The sequence below is a fragment of the Uranotaenia lowii genome, chromosome 2, assembly GCF_029784155.1.
Source record: "Uranotaenia lowii strain MFRU-FL chromosome 2, ASM2978415v1, whole genome shotgun sequence".
NCBI lineage: Eukaryota > Metazoa > Arthropoda > Insecta > Diptera > Culicidae > Uranotaenia > Uranotaenia lowii.
Genome location: NC_073692.1, coordinates 374,673,391 through 374,693,634, shown reverse-complemented (window position 1 = coordinate 374,693,634; position 20,244 = coordinate 374,673,391). Strand labels below are relative to the sequence as shown.

At 36.4% G+C, this 20,244-nt stretch overlaps 3 protein-coding genes across 3 annotated transcripts; all 3 read right to left on the bottom strand.

Moving 5' to 3' along the window:
- Positions 1 to 3,849: 3,849 nt before the first annotated feature.
- Positions 3,850 to 4,935, bottom strand: LOC129747931 (pancreatic triacylglycerol lipase-like). The gene is made up of 2 exons (XM_055742359.1): positions 4,884 to 4,935; positions 3,850 to 4,823 (listed from the first exon to the last, which is right to left on the bottom strand). Exons 1-2 carry the CDS (start codon positions 4,930 to 4,932, stop codon positions 3,850 to 3,852), a joined length of 1,023 nt encoding a protein of 340 aa, XP_055598334.1. The 5' UTR covers positions 4,933 to 4,935.
- A 7,706-nt stretch (positions 4,936 to 12,641) lies between these two features.
- LOC129748871 (pancreatic triacylglycerol lipase-like) lies at positions 12,642 to 13,837 on the bottom strand. Its single transcript, XM_055743637.1, has 2 exons — positions 13,738 to 13,837; positions 12,642 to 13,675 (listed from the first exon to the last, which is right to left on the bottom strand). The coding sequence occupies exons 1-2, from the start codon at positions 13,784 to 13,786 to the stop codon at positions 12,702 to 12,704; spliced, it is 1,023 nt and encodes a 340-aa protein (XP_055599612.1). The 5' UTR covers positions 13,787 to 13,837; the 3' UTR covers positions 12,642 to 12,701.
- A 163-nt stretch (positions 13,838 to 14,000) lies between these two features.
- LOC129745519 (pancreatic triacylglycerol lipase-like) lies at positions 14,001 to 15,033 on the bottom strand. Its single transcript, XM_055738629.1, has one exon. It carries the CDS (start codon positions 15,021 to 15,023, stop codon positions 14,004 to 14,006), a length of 1,020 nt encoding a protein of 339 aa, XP_055594604.1. The 5' UTR covers positions 15,024 to 15,033; the 3' UTR covers positions 14,001 to 14,003.
- Positions 15,034 to 20,244: the final 5,211 nt, after the last annotated feature.

The following is a 20,244-nucleotide window of genomic DNA, read 5'->3' as shown; positions in this document are numbered from 1 at the left end:
TAAATTACATTGTATACGATATAATCTGTAAAATAAAATACGTCTTCTGGTTGTCTGGGTCCTTCATCTCCAAACTTTCGAACTATACACTTAATAAAAACGTCTACTTTCCATAAAAATATTGAAAAAAAATATTGGTGACAATTGATTTTCCGATTTTTGTCCGACTGTTCTACCATAGCTATGCATGTGTACGGAAAATGTACAATGGGGAAAAAAGTGTATAAACGGCGAAGAAATTCAATATCTTTCCTCCTACACGAAACAAATCCATGAAGATGTACTTTTCTTTAGTGAAAATGCCCAGAAAATCGATTGGACGTAGTTTCTGACGCCGCACAAGCTTACGAACAGAGTTATAGTGCCCTTTCAACCCCTAATTCCCCTATATTTGGTAAACTTATCCAGAAAAAAACTCATTTAGACTTAAAAATGTTGAACAAAACTTGTGCATTTTTTTCTGAGGAATCCAATGGAGGCTGTTTGAGCCACCGCACACAGGGGAAAACGATGTAAAAAGGTGATCAAAATTGTTTACGCAAAAACGGAGCGTTTTAGACCCATTGTGTCTTGGGAACATTTTACCTACATTTAAAGCACTTTAAAATGAGCTTTTGAAAAAATGATTCAATCACCTAGCAGTGAGATAGAAACATTATTTTTTGTAATTTTCATTTTAGAGCAATTATAAATACATAAAGCTATAAAATAAACAGTTCAACGTTGTAAACTCCATGTTTTTATAACGGTGAAACCTGCTGGGTTCTGATGCAAACAAAGGAATGAACCGAACTCATCCGAACTATAAAGATACAGGTGTTTGAAAACAGCTATTTTTTCTAGTTTTTTCCAAATCGAACAGTTTTGTCGAACACACTTTATAAAAATATTTTGACTGAAACGAGGTCTAAATATTTTTATAAAGTGTGTTCGACAAAACTGTTCGATTTTGGGTTACTCAAAACTCTTTCCAACATACTTTGCTTGAATAAGCTCGGCCTGAAAAGATATAGTTAAAAAACTAAAAATTTTGAATAAAAAAATTTTTTTTTTATTTTGAACCCTTCTAACTTTTTTGGGTTAACTTCTACAAAGTTGACGTCTTCGACAAAATTCCTACATTTTTTACAATCTAAAAACTTGCTAAATACATAATTGCTCTAAAATTAAAATTACAAAAAATAATTTTTTTATCTCACTGCGGTGATTGAATCCTTTTTTTTAAAAGCTCATTTTAAAATGCTTTAAATGTAGGTAAAATGTTCCGAAGACACTATGGGTCTAATACGCTCCGTTTTGGCGTAAACAATTTTGATCACCTTTTTACATCGTTTTCCCCTTTGTGCACCGCACGCTTTGGAAAACCCTCAATTCCCTTACAGTTTTCAAATATTTAAGAAAACGCATGTTCGGACTTGAAATTTTTTAACCAAATGGGACGTTTCTTGTGTGATTTTTCCGAGGAATCCAATGAAGGCTGTTTGAGCCACCGCACACTTCGGAAAATGGAATTATAGCTGTTTTAACCCTCAATTCCCCTACATTTTTCAATTATTTCAGAAAAAAGCATTTTCGGACTTAAAAGTTTTGAACCAAATAAGACGTATCTCATATGTTTTTTTTTCCTAGCAATCCAATGAAGGCTGTTTGAGCCACCGCACGGATTGGAAACTGGAGTTATGGCTGTTTTACCCTCAATTTCCCAACATTTTCCAAATGGTTCAGTAAAAGCATATTCGGACTTCCAAATTTTGAACCAATTCTTGGGTGATTTTTTCTGAAAAATCCAATGAAGTCTATTTAACTCACCGCACGGATTGGAAACAGGAGTTCTGGCTGTTTTACCCTCAATTTCCGAAGCGTACGGTGGCTCAAACAGCCTTTACTGGATTTCTTGAAAAAAATCCCACAAGATACGTCTCATTTGGTTCAAAATTTTCAAGTCCGAACATGCGATTTCTTAACTATTTGAAAAATGTAGGGGAATTGAGGGTAAAACAGCCATTGTGCAATGTTTTAACAGTTTTTTAAAATTATTTCGAAGACTCATATTTTTAAATCGAATGTTTTTTACGATCGGGTATATGTTGATCGGGGTGGCAGCCAAATGGATTAGTTTGTAAACCGCCCTTATACATTTTGTAGATATATACCCAAAAAAAAAGACCTGAGCAAAATTTCAGCTCCATCGGACTATATTTAGGGGTGCCTCAAATCGCTCAAAGTTTACAGGAGAGCAAGGTAAATCGGAAAAATCGAAATTTTAATGTAGACGCCAAATGACGTAAACATGCATAAAACGTCTAAATCTGGTGTCATCTAAAAAAAAATTGTCTAAATTTGTCTCCAGAATTTCAAAAATTACGTAAGGGGGACCAAGAAGAAATCGAATTTAAACTTTGATGCCAAATGACTTAGAAATTGCATTGGCTAATACACAGGGTACAACTGATAATCAAAACTAATACGAGATACCAAAATGAGTATATCTGGATTCAATAATCATTCCGAGTGTTACCTCTGGAGAAATGAATAAATAAACAGGATTTGAAAACGAAAAAAATAGTTCAGTATGGTTTTATAATGCACTCCGCGACAACTCAATGTAATCATCATGGGGAAGGTCTGAAACAGATAAAAATCCTAAAAAAATACAATTTATATATTGTATAACATAATAATTATTCGAGCAAATAAAACCAAATTTGGCATGAAAGGGGTTTTTTAGGACGAAAAAGTTTTCGTTGAAATTTTTTACCACTTCATGTGGGGAAATAGGAAAATGGAGTACTTCCCTACTATTTTTTCCATCACTTGAGAACTAACCAACCAAATGAAATCAGATTCGGCACGGGAAGGCATGCATTAAAAGAAATGGTTGTATGAATTTGGGAGACATCTCCATCTTTCCGTTGTGGACATATAAATGGACAAGGAGGGGGTTTGTTTTTGGGCATGTTTTTGCACAACCCGAAAACTAATCCCAATATATTTTGTCATATAGCCTAGGAAATTATCAACCAATGAAATAAAATTAGATATGAGAGGGATTTTGGGAACGAAAAAATTGGAGATTATAAGAAACGCCTACCTAATTGTTGATAAATGATGATTGCATTATTGAGATATGATCTGGTAAAATTAATAGCCAAAAAATCAATGTTTCAACCATATTATGAGCATCTTTTCTACTAACAGTCAAGATTTTTGGTAAATATATGAAATAGTATCCTAAAATAAATGCATCTCGTCAAATCTGATGTTCAATCATGATGGAATTGATGAAAGATAGACCTGTAAAAATATTTTCAATTCCCTTGAATGTAGCGGTCATGAATCATTTTGCTTGGGAGCTCGAATCCTTATGCCAGTAGTGCTTTTTCAAACATATCATCTTTGGCATAGCACACTTTTCAGCGCATTTTTGGCACAGAGATTTGCCAAATTGGTATTGGATTTTTGCAATCTCTTCTATGGGTGTGGCTTTAACCGTTCTTGAGACATCGCATCGACAAGGTATGGTTCAGGTCATATATTCACTAACTGACAAGGAAGAAATAAAACAAATATTGGCATAAGGCTGTTGTAATTAACGGAAACACTAATTTTTAACTAAAAATGTTCGTGAATTACATGACAAATTAGCAATTTACTTAGATTGAGCATGGAAGAGCACCTTCTTCTAATAGTATCAACCTATTTTTTCAAATCAAAATCCTGTAGATATAAAAGTATAAATTTAAACTTACTCAACAGAAACTTCGTTGAAACTAGGATAGAAATATGTTTGTGTTTAATTAATTAAACAACTTTTACGTTAGTTTCTTTACTTTATTTTTATTTCTTCAATTAAATAGCAAAAGGGCTTTGAGAGTTGGTGTGCAAGAAGTAGATTCCTTCCACATCACTGGCACCACTGTTCGGAGGTTCACCTCCCATGTGAGCTGTTTCGCCTGTTTCGGTACAAACTCCGTCACGAATGTTCTGGAAGCTAGCACACTGCCTGGCGGCAAATCCGCTACTGGACGTGATCGATTCCACGTAGAATTCCACCGCTCGGTTATGGGCACAACTACCGCCGACATCAGGACCACAACCGGGTTGAATTCGACCCCAGTTCGGATAGAAGTCTGCATCTCCGATGGGTTCCATGAATCCTAGAACTCCACCGTTTGTGTGAATAATTTCCACATATTCCGCATCGGTGTCCTTAATCCGATCAATCATATCACCGGAGAAGAAAGGAAGTGCCGGATCCAGTCCGATAATGGTAGGCAGTCGCCCGGCTTGACCTTTTCCGACATTACCGGCACAATGAGCGCCCAAACTGTGACCAACTACCACAACATCTTCCCGATCGAGACCTCTGTTGTTGACCAGGAAGTCAATCATATTAGAGGTTGCGATTCCAACGGCATAAACCAACTTCCGGGAGTTCGGATAGAATGGATCGTTTCCAGCGCTCCAATCGACTACGATGACGTTGAAGTCTCCTTCCAGGAAAAACTGCTCCCGAGCTTGGACGTTCAGTTGGGAATTCATGCTTCCACCCCAGCCGTGGATCAAAATTCGCGTAGGATGGCTGGGATCGAACTCGGAGTCTTCGATTGAATCCAAATCATTATTGATGATACGATGTGGCACTTCCGGATTGTCTCGGGTATACAGATAGAAATGGGTATCCTGCTCCGGGTTGAATATCGGTTCCGGTCGATCGAGCTCTTCATCCAAATATAGCTCCCGACTGATCAGGTGCATTTGACCCAACTCATCCAAAGCAACCTCCCATTGATCGGAAAATCCTTGGAGAGGAACTCCTAAACCTGCATCGGAAAATATCCATGTTAGAGTTAAAAACTCTCAAAAAAAATTATTTAACTTACCTAGAGCGACTAGGCCAATAAAGTTAATTAAAACCAGTTGTGACCTCATAGTTGACCGGAACCCAATGGAATGATTTCTACCCCTACGACTTTTATAGTATCATTCGATTTCGGTTTTATCTATTGTTGCAGTACAACTCGGTCTGAACAAGCTCGTCTTGATATGTTTGATAAAATTGATGAGCCGGACAGCTACTGTTTCATGATTTGATTATCAATTTTGCTATCAACTCTCTCACGATTGCTGGGAATTCGCTTATCTATTAAATAATAGATAAACATTGCGATTTTTGTCTTGAGTCGAACCCTGTCAAAAATTGCTATCGTGAAATAAACTCACAAATTTAAGGGTGGTTTTGATGACACAACCATCAGAAAGTGTTCGATCTGAAGGTCACTACACTCAATACGGGCAGACATGACAGTTTGAAGAAGGTCGCAAAGGCCATTGGCCGACGAAAGAGGAAGGAATTTGGTTTCAAGCGTGCGCTGAACCAAAACTATCGTAGCGAGTTGAAGTGTGTAAGTTTAAACCGTAAAAGGAAACAATTTTAACCTATGTTCTGTCTAACAGAGTCGAATCAGAATATTTCAAAAAACTGTTGCTATATGTGTGCCACATCAGCCGAATTTTGAAAAACATCCGACTTGATGGCTTTAATTGATGATCGGCATGCCAGATGATCACCTTGGCCTCATACAAAACTTGAGCCAGATCGAAGTTAGTATGATATTTTGATTCATGTTGTTTGGAAGAAGCATGAAATAATAGTTTTTTCTTAATAACTTCTAAAATTAAAGTGAGGAGGGAATGTCTCACAAGGATCAAATGTTCTAGAAAAATGTGCCAAATGGAGCAAAACAACTACGTCTCGGTGGTCGAGTGGTAGCGTGGTAAGACGGTAATCTCTGGTCCACTAATGGCATGGGTTCGATTCCCATCTCGCTACTGGGTGTTTAATGTTAATCTTAAGTAGTCTGCGTCATGTATTCAGTCTGTAAAGCTTAAATCTCCTAAGACAGTGTGTGTCTTTTTATACCCAAGTAACCATAAGCACTAAAGCTCTGCATTTTTATAGCTTTATACCAGCATTTAAGTGCTAAATTACACCATATCAGCACATCAAGTGCAATTTTGCATTACAACAGTCCTTCGAGTGCTATGCTGCATCATATTGGAATTATACCACTCTTTAAAAATACAACTACCATTTTATCAGCTTTGCACAATGTTTTTTAAATGCAACATAGTTTTAAAAGCAGAGAACTTTAAATCAGAATAACAAATATTTTCTAAGCATTAAATTGGCATCACACAAGCTTGCTTTGATGCTTTTTTGCACTATGTAAGTACTACAGTGGCATTAGACCAAAGCACATTAGCATTGATTGATGCTGAATTAATGCAAATTTAGGGCACCGGATGCTAGAAATTTGATTCAAGTAGGGTTTTTTTTCCAAAGATTTAACGCGGACCTGATAGGTTCACAAGCAGAGTCATTGTCAAATGTCGGAGCCATACACTCAGAGGAAATCTAACCATAAATTTCATAAGACATGTCACATGTCTTATGAACCGCTTTTTTGCGTCCAAAATAATTTTTCATAAGAGTATTATAGAATTCTTTCAATTTTCATACGATGTTCTTATGTAAAATAGAAAAAGCGGTATTTATTGTGAAAAAAAAATGAATGCATTCATTCCATCAGTAATTTTTCCAACGTCATTCCAAACACTAACCAGTTGTGGAGTTATTAGTTTTTCTTTAAGTTAAGTGATTTTGTTATTCTAAATGGTATTTTTTTTTGTGATTATACGAACATTTGTTAAATTAAACATATTTTTTTTTGTTTACTTTTCAGCATGTTGACCGGCCAAAAGCGATAAACTCAACGGGCCGGGTGCGGCAGAATTATTGTTGGAATTAGGCGATGATGTGCTGCTTATGGTGATCATGAAATAATTTAAAAAAATTACCCAGAAAATAAACTGAACGATTTGAACATCAATAATCTTGATATTCTCTCATTAAACGTGAATTTTCTGATTCCATGAGACCCTCTTACGAAAAGCAACAACCTCTCATTGAAGTAGGTGTTCTTCTGAAGAATTCTTCATAAGACAATCCTATGAATTCCAAAGATTTTTCTTATGACGCCACTTCATAAGAAAATCTTATGGTATACATAATAGTATTTTTCTGAGTGTAGATGTCATAAGTGCGATTCCAGGTCACTTCAGCCGAAAAATAAAAAAAAAATGATGTAAATGTTTTCGGCGTTTCCAGTCTCTATCATATGTCAAAACGAGGTTTTATACTACATCCGACGTTTCGGCATAATAAGCCTTTTTCAAGGAATCTAGGAACCAAAGTATACATAAATGGCATTAGAATTTTTGTTTTGTTTTATAGTTTAACATTGAAAACTTATGTAATGTAGAGACTGAAAATTTGATAATAAAAAAAATCATGTAGGAAATTCAACCACAGAGATCCACTTAATATGCATAAACGAGTAGAAACAAAAAACAAATTAAGTATCATGGCAGAAAAAATAAGACAAACAAAAATCGAAAAAATATTTTTTCCGCATGGTCGAACCTCAACTGTTATTTTCTCAAACTCTGCTATTGGCCTAATGAAAAATAATCCATATACATAAGCTTGCCAGATTGCCCGGTTTTATCCGGGTTTGTTCGGATATTTGATGCAAAATTTCGAGGAAGCCCGGTCCGGCCCGGTTTGCCGGATATCGTGAAAAAAGTCCGGATATTGCCCGGATTTTTTCACAATTTTCACAAAGAAACTAAAAAAAAAATCAAAGTTTTTGACAGTTTCAGCAAAATCGATTAACGGTATGGAAATTTTCACCGGTTGTTTCAAATAATTTCGCTGATTTACTTTTATAAACTTTTAAATATTTAAGTTTTCCAAAAAGTTTTTGGTAGTCTGCAATTACATTAATAAAATATTCATTTTATTTTTTTTTGCATTTTTTTCTTTGCTTTTATATATAATAACACCTAAATTTAGCCCGGTTTCTGCCCGGTTTTTGGATTTGAAAAATTAAAATCCATGCCCGGATTTTGCCAGGTTTTTTTTAAAAAAAATGCCCGGATGGGAGTGGAAAAAATTCTGGCAACCTTACATATACAGTAAGGTTTTTTTTTTACACTGATATTCGTACCGCGTAAAAAAAACCGTGTAAAAAAAACCGTGTTGATTCCCGTGTAAAAAAAGACCATTCGAATTCTGCAGCTCTGAAGTTCTGACAGTTAAGACCTGAGACCTGAGACCTGAGACCTGAGACTTGAGACCTGGACTTGAGAATGTAGACTAGAGACATGAGACCTGAGACTTCAGACATGACACCTGAGACCTAAGTCCAAGGACCTGAGATCTGAGACATGAGACCTGAGACAAAAGACATGGGACATTAGACCTGAACCTGAGACTAGGAACCTCAGACATAAAACACGAGACCTGAGACCTGAGACATGGGACATGAGACTTGAGACATGAGACTTGAAACTTAAGACAAGACACCTGAGACCTGAGACCTGAGACATGAGACATGAGGCATGAGACATGAGATATTAGACTTGAGACCTGAGACCTGAGACATGAGACATAAGACAGAACTGAGGTATGAGACAAGAGCCATGAAACATGAGACCTGAGACATGAGACTTTGGACCTGAGACAAGCTACTAGTGTTATTACCGCGAAAAATTAGTTTAGCTCCGATTTCAACATGCGACCCCTCTAGTGAAAGGGTTTGACTTGTAGATGACGAAAAATAGTGTCGCGACTTCGCTAGTATACCCAAGTAACAATTTAAATTCAAATAGGCTTTGTAAGCAAATGAGGGTGTTTTATAAAAGATTCAAAAAGTCTTTGTTATCCTTTAAGGTATTTCAATAAGAACTCTATAAAAACGTTCTTCAAGATAGCTACAAAACCTTTATAAAACTTTTTACAAAAGTGTCAATTATGTTTCTTTTGATGTTTTTGTAAGAGATTTCAAGAGTTCTATAAAACCATTTCCACACTTCCTTATGAAACCTGAAATATCTTCCGAATAAAATCATAATTGCTTTTATATAGTACAAATTGACTGTGACCCTTATAAAGAAAGAAAACTTTGATTAAAACCTAATAGTTTAATAGAATTACAAATTGACAGTCAAAATACCCTTAAATAACCCTTATGAATATAGAAAGTCTCAATTAAAACCTTATAGTTTAATAGTATTACAAATTGACTTTTAAAATACCATTAAATAACCCTTTTGAAGAAAGAAAGCTTTGAATAAAACTTAATAGTTTTATAGGTAGCAAATAACTCCGTATGAGGTCTTCGTCAAGAAAAAAATGTACAACGCCAAACAGAATGTAAACAAACTTTTGGAATTTTGATATATTGTAAAATTTATTGTCAATATTTCATTTTTTATCTTCACACCAGTTACAAAATGTATAATCTAACTTTTAGGGAGTTCGTTCGTTTCCAATTATGGCTAACATTGATTCAATCAAGCATGTTTTGAATCGAAAATGACCGCCGGAAGGCTGTGACGCTCTTGATCTTACATAACACATTGACTCCACAGCACCCACATTCACTGGTCCATTCCTGTGCTCCATTTCTTCCTTCTTAGAGGTACTTGTTGTTCCGATGATGCTTCAGTTTACCGAAGTACCGTAAAACCATTCTTTAAACGATGGCCTTCAAAAACAAAGCGGATCCCATCCGTTTCGGTGGTCACTATTTGTGCTATCATCGTCACAAGGCGCGAGTGACGACAGTCCCGGCTTCGGCTTTGGGACTCTTTTCGCGGCGCACAATCCAAGATCCGAGTTCGTTCAGCTTCACTTGTCCGAAATGAGTAACCGGTTTGCCGTAGTAACGGGCTGGACTTTGGTATATTATTTTCCCGGATAAATCACCAAAACCCATCTGGGTTCTTCTGTACGCTCTAGTTAAACGTCAAATAACCTTAAAAAAGGAAGCTTTGCATAAAACATAATAGTTTTATAGCCAACAAATTTCTCCGGATATGGTTTTCTTCAAGAAAAAATGTAGATAAAATGTTCTATAAGATGCATAAGGGATTTAACCAACTCCAATTATTCCAGAAAAGGAATTTATCTAGACAATCTAGTTTTATAACTGACTTTTATAAATCAAATAGGAATTATTGTTCATTCCCCATTTTTTAAAGGGAAAATGTTAAAAAAATATTTTTTTTATTGAATGTTATTGCGTTAAAAGCAATTTTTTACCGTATATTGAAGAAAAATATTAATCTCGCAGAATGTTAAATCAAATTATGACGAAGAAGACAAGGAAAAATACATTTTCACAAAACGGAATGCCATTATCAAGAAAATTAATTGATTTGTTTTAATTAATTTCGAAGGGTTAATGTGGGGCACATTTTCCTTGCTAGTTTTTCAAAAAATTAATCGATAAAATCAGATGCGCAATATCTTTATGCGAGAAGAACTTGAAAAAATCGAATGTAACTTTATGAGTTTTGATTATTGGATAGAGAAAATATAAAAACATTAAGTCACAATGATTTGATTTGTTTTAAACATTTTTAAACCATCTATTGGAGAGAATTGATTCAATCAAGAAGTTTTTTCCTATCACGAGAATTCATGGTCTTAGAAGAGTTTTTGGTAAAGGCCTTATATATTCCCATGGTTTTATAAAGTATTTTAATTCCTGTCTGGAAAACCTCCTGTAGGTGGGCCTTTTTGTATATATAAGCGTTTTATAAATGTTTTGAAGGAACTTATAAAATTTGGTGTTGATTTCAGGCGAAGTTTTATAGATCTCTTGTAGATTCTTATAAAACTAAAATTGTTACTTGGGATAAGCTACTAGTGTTAGTACCGCGAGAAATTAGTTTAGCTCCGATTTCAACTAATCTTGAACTAAGCTCCGAAAAGCTATTCCGGCCCAAGTTCATTCCAATCCAATCCGGTAAATTTGGATGCACAATTCAATTCACTTATTGTTAAAACGTAATTTTTTGAAATTTTACTCGGACACTCTTCCTCACGTTAAGCGCGTTTCCTCCAGAACCCAAGTTTTACCAAGCAACGAAAATTAATTCATCACGCGCTTACGCAGCAACCCGTTTGGCAACTGATTTTATTAAATTGTACTTATTTCGCCGGGGATTCACGGATCATTCGGTAGACACTTATACATTTCATTCCAGCCATCACTTCAAAACACTTATTGACATATTCTAATCTATTTTACGATGTAATATTTAACATTTTTCGAAATTTTTCGAGAAAGGACAGAAAAACACGTGCGATTGACAAAAGGCATCGCCTACTCCTCCAGTATTAAAAGATTGAATTTATCTAGAAAACTGAAATTCAAATTTATTTCCAAAATCGTGCAAAATTTCGCTATACACAGCACAAATTATTTCCTGTAAAATTACGCAAAGGTTCTGAAACAAAAAGAAGCAGGACATTTACCGTAATTTTACAGGTCGAAAACATGATTACGTGACATTTAATTTTTATTGTACAACTTTTTTACAGGACATTTGCTGTAATAATAAATGAATCTTCGTTAACTTTCAAGGAAAACAATTTAAAATTACAGGTTTTGTTAATTACAGGCGATTTATTTTAAAGGTTGCAGTTTTCAGTGACACGTAATAGTTAAAAAAAATTTCTGTGTATTCTAATTTGACACAACGTGTTCCTAATATTAAACATGGGCTAATATGGGTGTCCCCAGAGTTAACACATTGCAGAACATGTACGATTAATCTCGTTTTTTTTTTTGCTTGGCGCAAATGCGCTTCACTGAGAAGCATAACTCAAATTTAAAACATTTTATGAAGACAATTCATTTTTCAGAACTTCGTACAACACTTTCGCTAACACAAAAATGCAAAATTTGTAGGATTCGGTCCAGTCGGTTCTGAGATAGAGCATGCCAAAATTTGGTGTCTTTGGACTAAGATTTCTTCGCGGTCCTTAATGTGTTAACAGTTAACATATTAGGAAAATCGTAACTGTAAAAAAAAGATGAATTGTTAAATTTTCCAAGAAGGTATATTTGATGAAAACAAAAAAAAATGGGATCAAATCCCCCTTTTGTACCTTATGGTTTTCTGCAAACAAATTTCAGGCCAAGGGGGGTAAATAAAAGGTTATTCGATCTGTTCAATTCCAGAATCAGCCATTTTGATTGCTTTGCTGCGGATGTTTATCTCTAATCCATAGAACAGCAGAGACCTCAGCTTGCCTTTTATTTTAGCACACTCCTAGTTTGTAAACAAAGATAGCGAGCATCACCCCACTTCACCGCGCTCTCCACGCCTACTAACCGTAAAAGTCAGAAAACCGAATATTTTTCACCTTGCTTCAGGCATGTTGCGCGTTCTCTTCTCGTTTTTCGTTCGGGCTCAAGGTTTGCAGGTAAACTTGTGGTGACTTAAATTTATTTGGACTCATTCCAGCGTGACGTTACAAAGTTTAAAAAGGGTTACCTACTTAATGAAATAGTGATCGAAATATGATAGAATGTAGTCGCAGGTAGTTAATATAAAACACTTTTTAATATTTTTGTTCTGAAAGTTCCAAAACTTACGTTCGTGATAAAAAAAATACAACAAAATATGTTATGATTAAAAACCTAAAAGTGATGTTTTTAAGCAGCGAAAACAGTGCTGCAATTTCTAGGAATAACTGAGGATATCATACAACTGTTGACTGGAGTTTTCAAAAACATATTTATTAAACAAAAAAGAGAAAAAAAACAATCCTGTATTGATCAACCTCTAGCGAATGGCCATGCAGAGTTAGTTCTCAAGTAGAAAACACCCTCAACACCACGACCATGATTCGAAGGCTCACCACCCATCTTGGCGTACGGTCCCGTGGGAGTGCAACGGCCAGACAGAATTTCATCGTGGTTCAAACAGCGCATCGAGTTGAATCCATTATCGGTCGAAACGGATTCGGCAAACAGTTCATTGACACGGTTGTGAGCACAAACTCCGGCAACGTCCAGGGTACAACCCGGCTGCGAGCGACCTCCGTTGGGATAGAAGTTGGCATCGGCCAGAGGGTTGTTGAAGGCCAGTAGACCAGCGTTGGTGTAGATAGCTTCGGTGTAACGGGCATCAGTGTGATGGAAAATGTCGACCTGTCCGAACGAGAATAGGGGACCAGCAGGATCCAGAGCAATAACGGCTGGAAGTTGACCGTTCATTTGTTTGCCAGCATTACCAGCAGCATGGGCTCCCAAACTGAATCCGATCACGTTAATCAGGTCAATGTGCTGTCCGGTTGCAGCCTGGATTGCCTGAATCACACGGGCCACAACCATACCGACTCCAGCGACACGATTACGAGCAGCGGCGTAGTTGATGGTCTGAGCACCTGCACCCCAATCTACATTGATAACGTTGAAGTCACCCACTCGCAGGTAGTGGTCCTTGATGACCCAGTGCAACGTGGCGTCCTGACCTTCAACCCATCCGTGGATCAGGAACCGAGTCGGGTGGCTGGGATCGAAGTTTGAGTTCTGGATCGACCCGTGGTCATTCCATTGGATCAGTTGAGGGTGGACGGGGTTACGGCGGGTATGCAGACGGAACACAACTTCCGACAGCGGATCAAAATGGGGTTCGACCTCATCAACACCCGTGGGTACGCTCGCTGGTTCAATGTTTACCATGTGCATGTTCCCCGCACCATCCGGGATCAGGGCCCATGGTTTGGCTTCCACCGGTAGGGCATAGCCTGAAGGTTTGAAATGATTAGACGTGATGTATAGGTAGATGTATTTCCAAAGATTAACTTACCCAGTGCAACCGCACAGCTAATCGAAGCTACGAGCAATGCGAATTTCATGGCGAATATCGTTCGACTAATTAAGCTGGGATTTAATCGCGTTGCTTTATAGATATTTCAATCTTATCGATATGGTTGAAAATAATTTCGGACTAACCCAAACCCGACGGCTCACGCGAAGTTTTGATAAAGATTTATTTTGTTGGTCCGATTCGATAAGGGCTCAGTCATCACGAAACGAACAATAACAACAACAATCTATGTGTTCCTATTTTATTTATCCTCTAGCGAAAGGTGATGCGTCATTCGTCGTCAGGAAGTAAATGCCGTTTACTCCACGTCCAAAGTTGGATGGTTGACCTCCCATGTTGGCATCGGGGCCACTTGGAATGCACTGTCCGCTGACGATGTCGTTATGGCTGGAGCATCGGGTCGATCGGAATGGAGTCGCAGATCGAACAGATTCAGCGTAGAACAATGGTGCTCTATCGTGAGCACAGCTTCCTCCAACATCTGCTCCACAACCGGGTTGAGTTCGTCCCCCGTTGGGATAGAAGTTAGATTGTCCCATCGGCTCGGAATGACCCAGAAGTCCAGCATTGGTCATGATGGTTTCCACGTATCTACCATCGGATGCCTGGACAGCAGTATCCTGACCGACGCTAAAGAGTGGTCCAGCTGGATCCAATGCTATCACAGTATTGATTTCTCCGTTCTGACCTTTTCCGGCATTACCAGCCACATGTGCTCCCAAACTGAATCCAATCAAGTAGATGCTATCCCTGGAAATTCCGGTGGCCCCTCGAAGAATATCAATGAAGCCCGAAACACCTGCTCCGGCTGGTCCAACATTACCCCGAGCCTGGATATAGCTCAGCTGAGCGCCAACTCCCCAATCCACAGTGATCACGTTGAAGTCTCCTCTTTGCAGGAAAGCATCCCGGATGTCCGCGTTCATGAAGTGACTCCCATCGTTACTCCAGCCGTGGATCGTGAACCTAGTCGGATGAGCTGGATTGAAGTTACTCGCCTGGATCGAAGCAGCATTAGTCAAGATTTGAGGATTCGTTGGATTGCTTCTGGTGAACAATCGATAGATGATGTCCGTGTTCGGGTTGAACAGTGGCACAATTTCCGAATCATCCTCGGCCAGGCTGTTCTCGGCGAGGTTGACCATTTTCAGGTTCCCATTGCCATCGGGGATCAACTCCCACCTCGGTTCCTCGGGCACTGGATGACCCAAACCAGATTGGCACATGAGTGCTACCACCAAAGAAATCCAAAATGCGTAATTCATCTTTTCCTACTTTCCGACTAAGTTAAATTTTACCTTTGCTTCTGTTGTTTATATAGTAGAAACTTATTGGAAGATTTTCACGTCCATACGCCTTGGTAGTACAGTGATTAAAATTTACCTCACTCTTTAATAAGGAACACATAAAGTGGTCTAACAAATATAAGTGAGTTTTCTGCTATCTTTAAATAAAAATCTCTGCACATTTGTTTTTGGGTTGTCTTACAAAATGTGCAAAGTTTCTGTCGACAGATAGAAAGACGTAGAGATTTTTCATCGAGAACACGATAAGAGATCCAAAGGTCTAGACTGATCGGCCGATGTTTTTAATCCAATGTTTATTATGTGTACTTTTGGGGATTTTTTAGATTCCTTTGAACATAGGGTGCTTCAACTTTCATTTCATTTGATTTCAGTAGCTATTGAAAATATTGAAATAAAAACAATACAAATACAGTAAAGAATTTATTTGAAACAAGCTTTCTTAGTTAGAGTTTTAAACTATTTATCCATCATCATTTAGATTAATTTTTTGTACCACCCTTTTAACATTTATATCAAACCGCCAGCTAAATTCAGTGAAAAAAAACAACGACTGGACCGTATTTACAACAACAGCTTTAACGCTTATCGTGCCGAAAAGTTTTACAACTGTTGAGATTTAATAATAGTATTTGCGTGCCAAACTTGGATTAGCTCAAAATCGAGCAAAGGTTAAATGGCTCGTCAATCGTGTGCAGAAAACTGTGATGACGCATGTTTTGTACGCGATTTGATATCTGAAGCTGAAGATTTTGATAAATCAATACGTATCTTGAATACCAGCTGATGAGACTTTTCAATTTCTTAGGCTGATCACTGTATGGTTTGATTGACTGGGTGTGAGACCTTTCTGGAAATTACTTATCATAACACATGAACTAGCAAATTTGAATTAAGATTTCTCATCATTATTTGATTTACCGCTTCATGTTTATCAATAAATAATTATAAACATTAACATTTTACAAAATATTTCAAAATTACGAAAAATGTCACAAAATGACAACAATAGCAAAAATAACTCAAAGGACAAAAATAGACAAAAATTTTAAAAATACTCCTTATTACGATAAAAAATGCAAAAATTGACAAAAAATGGCAAAAAATGATAAAAGTACATAACAAATTTATCTTTTTTCTGATTTTTTTTCTGTTTTGTAATTCTTATCGTATTTGTTCTTTTGTCACTTTTGTTAGTGTTGTCATTTTTTCCATTAAAGACATTACGGTCCAAATACTAAAACTTTCTTGTCGCTAGTGTGCTACTCTGAGAAGTATAACTAAAATGTTATACATTTTATAATGAAACATTACTGTACTTTTAAGGTTGCCAGAATTTTTTCACCACGTATCCGGGCCGGACAAACCGGGCAATTTTATATAAAAACCAGGCAAAATCCGGGCATTTCATTTCTAAATCGAAGACCAAAAATCCGGGAAATATCCGGGTATATCTGGTCAAAACCAAAAAATAATTCCACAAAAATCAAGATAAAAAAAAATTGTAAGAAATAATTTTTCATCAAAATCCATGGACAGATTTAAAATCGTATTTTAGGCTTCGAAAAAACCTTTCATGATTATTTTTGCAAAAACTACTCAAAAATGTTTGTATTTGTGGCTACATAAAAAAAAATATTACAACTAAATTTATTTTTTTTGTTTGATTTTCGGACTATTCCCAAATTTTGTATCAAATATCAAGGCAAACCCGAATTAAACCGGGCAATCTGGCAACCTTACTGTACAACTTTAAACACATTACCTGTGGCAATTAAAAACAACTGAATTTGTAGAATTCGGTTCAGTAATTTCTGAGGTTTAGAATGTCGAATTTTGATGTTATTTGTTGAAAAATGTAATTGTGTTATTATTAAAATTTAAATTGTTATACATACTTGATTTATCGGCCTTATCGGTGAAAGTCATGCCCTTTATAGCACATACTAGAACAGACGTACAAGCTAGCCCACGGAACTTGTGTAAAATTTCCACTGATCGTTTTCAACCAGGGAGGTGGCAATCTGGTTCTTCTTGCGAACAAGAATCTTTTTCTTTTTTTCTATCCATCGCGAGAAAAGTTTTTGGTGTTTTCCTCTCAAAGCAGTACAGAGTTAAAAAGTCAAAATTTCAACCAATGAGGAACCAGAATGATTGTAGTGTTAGTGTGCAATCATTCATAATTCTCTAGAATTTGACATCTAGTCCGGTTCCTTGACAGCAAAATGTCAGGTTTGTTATGGGCCCACAAATTCGTGGGCCCGTAATTATGATGGTTGTCAAAATCAATGACAAAGGATAGGAATGTCACCCCCCTGTTTTCAACCAAGGGGCTGAAGAAAGCAAACATTTCCGTACCAAATTTTCAGTCAAGAAACCCACAGGAAGAAGAAAATTGAAACGAGTGAAACACGTATATGGGCAACATGGCCGTCTTCATTGCAACAATTTCAACGAGAGTCAATTTTTTAATAATCCTTAAAATGATATCTGCGGCTCGGGAATGTCAATCAAAGGGATCTTCGGTGACATTAATAAATTATGGTTGGGCACAAAATGCAGAGTTTTCAGTATAATCCTTGTTAAAGTTGATTAGAAATTTGCACTATGACAACAACAGATGCGTTTGGCAACCAAAATGTCACCCTATTTCGAGTCTGTTATGGGGTGAAGTGTTTAATTTCGGGAACCACACTGACGTTCTGGTACCAAAAATTTGGTACGTTGCGTTTGCATGCGATTTGACAGCTGGTTCAGTCCTCTGTTTTCAACCAATTTTTGTTTTTTGGCTGGGCCACCAGATGTCTCCAAACACACCAAAGAGAACTGTCAAAATTAAACTGAGAAAAAAAAATTTTGATCAATTTTGAACAGGTCATATGAACTGTTTGACATGTTTCAAGAAAATTGCTGTTAAAGTTTTTTCTTCCGTTGAACCAATAGACGACGGTGCCAATTTTGTCGGTAGCAGTGAGTAACATTAATTACACTAGTTTACAAAATTTTAAAAAAATCGTGAACTTGATCAACTGACCAACATTTTTTATGTGAAATCGGGCGCTGAATCCGAAAATGAAATTCAAAAAAATCTCAGTAGAACCGTTTTTGAGTTATGCTCCAAATATGAAATTTCGAAAAAATTAAAAAAGTTCTTGTACTTAGATTAAAATATCTCGGAGGGCATAACAGTTATTTGAAATCTCTTTTTTGCATATTGAAGGTGAATAAGTTTCCTATCGATCATCTGAATACTGTTTTTGCTTTTGACCAACAGTATTGTTGATATTAGTGACTTTATGAGAAAAAAAATTATAAAAAACGCATTTTTTTAGAGAAAATTTTGTTTCAACGAAAGTTTTAGACTTGATGGTAGCATTTAAAAAATCTGATTTTCTTTTGCGCTGAAATGTCAATTTAAAACAAATATTTCAAGTGGTTTTTTATCAAAATCGGTTGAAAATTGAAGAAGTTATGGCTACTTTACCATAACTGTAATTTTTGCAGTTTTTAATAATTTAACGAACCGCAGTACACTTATCATAGTATAGGAAGAATGAAACATAATAAATCTCACTCGCTCCAAGTCAAAATTATTTATTAGCTTACCAGAAGGTCACATGCCAAGTTTCAGGAAGATCTGACCATAGGGAGGGGTTGCTTAAGTCTCAAACTTGAATAAAATTTTGAGGTATTTTGCCTGGGAGGAACGAAAAATACTGGTTTTTCATCAATAACTTTTTTCATCACTAGCTGATTGTTTTTTTTGGTTGATTTTATTAAAGCTTAAGTTAAGACAAATATTTCACCTGAAGACTGTAACTCGATTGGATTTAAAACAGAAAAGTTATTGCGGTTCAAAGGTCGCAAATTTTGTCCAACACGCAATGAGTACTTTTTACGCATGGCGTTTTATACGACAATTTTCGACCAAAATACAATCTTTGAACCGCAATAATTTTTCTGTTTCAAATCCAATCGAGTTACAGTCTTCAGGTGAAATATTTGTCTCAACTTAGGCTTTAAGAAAATCAACCAAAAAAAACAATCAGCTAGTGATGAAAAAAGTTATTGATGAAAAACCAGTATTTTTCGTTCCTTCCGGGCAAAATACCTCAAAATTTTATTCACGTTTGAGACTCAAGCAACCCCTCTCTATGGTCAGATCTTCCTGAAACTTGGCATGTGACCTTCTGGTAAGCTAATAAATAATTTTGACTTGGAGCGAGTGAGATTTATTATGTTTCATTCTTCCTATACTATGGTAAGTGTACTGCGGTTCGTTAAATTATTAAAAACTGCAAAAATTACAGTTATGGTAAAGTAGCCGTAACTACTTCAATTTTCAACCGATTTTGATAAAAAACCACTTAAAATCTTTGTTTTGAATTGACATTTAAGCGCAAAAGAAAATCAGATTTTTTAAATGCTACCATAGAGTCTAAAACTTTCGTTGAAACAAAATTTTCTCTAAAAAAATGCGTTTTTTATAATTTTTTTTCTCATAAAGTCACTAATATCAACAATACTGTTGGTCAAAAGCAAAAACAGTATTCAGATGATCGATAGAAAACTGATTCACCTTCAATATGCAAAAAAGAGATTTCAAATAACTGTTATGCCCTCCGAGATATTTTAATCTAAGTACAAGAACTTTTTTAATTTTTTCGAAATTTCATATTTGGAGCATAACTCAAAAACGGTTCTACTGAGATTTTTTTGAATTTCATTTTCGGATTCAGCGCCCGATTTCACATTGGAAATGACCTTCAGTTTACTGAGTTCAAAAATGCTGTAAACTAGTGTTATCTATTACTTATAATAGATTTATGCTTATTCAACACTTATTTCTTCCAGGAGCCGTCTTTCTCAACAGAAAGTCATCGAATCGGATAGTAACATGACGAGGTATGACATTCCATCGTCCGAGAGGCGGCTAGCCTTTCTGCAGGAACATCTGATCTTCATCGAAATGAAACAGCTGCTTCAGGAAGACCCCCGTCTGTTGCCATCGCTGCTCCAGAAGATCCAATCGAGTAATCCGGATCTGATGGGTATCATTTGGGAAAACCAGATAGAGTTTTTGGCCCTTTTGAACGAGGGAATCGGTGGCAGTGTGGTAGTGCATGATGTAGCCTCGACTGCCGCTTCGATGGTGAACAGCGACCTTGATGCCATCGATCGG

Coding starts and splice junctions, on each gene's coding strand:
- LOC129748871 (XM_055743637.1), bottom strand. CDS start 13,786: ATGAAATTCGCATTGCTCGTAGCTTCGATTAGCTGTGCGGTTGCACTG. Junction 13,676..13,737: donor TAGCTGTGCGGTTGCACTGG/GTAAGTTAATCT, acceptor TCAAACCTTCAG/GCTATGCCCTACCGGTGGAA.
- LOC129747931 (XM_055742359.1), bottom strand. CDS start 4,932: ATGAGGTCACAACTGGTTTTAATTAACTTTATTGGCCTAGTCGCTCTA. Junction 4,824..4,883: donor TATTGGCCTAGTCGCTCTAG/GTAAGTTAAATA, acceptor TTTCCGATGCAG/GTTTAGGAGTTCCTCTCCAA.
- LOC129745519 (XM_055738629.1), bottom strand. CDS start 15,023: ATGAATTACGCATTTTGGATTTCTTTGGTGGTAGCACTCATGTGCCAA.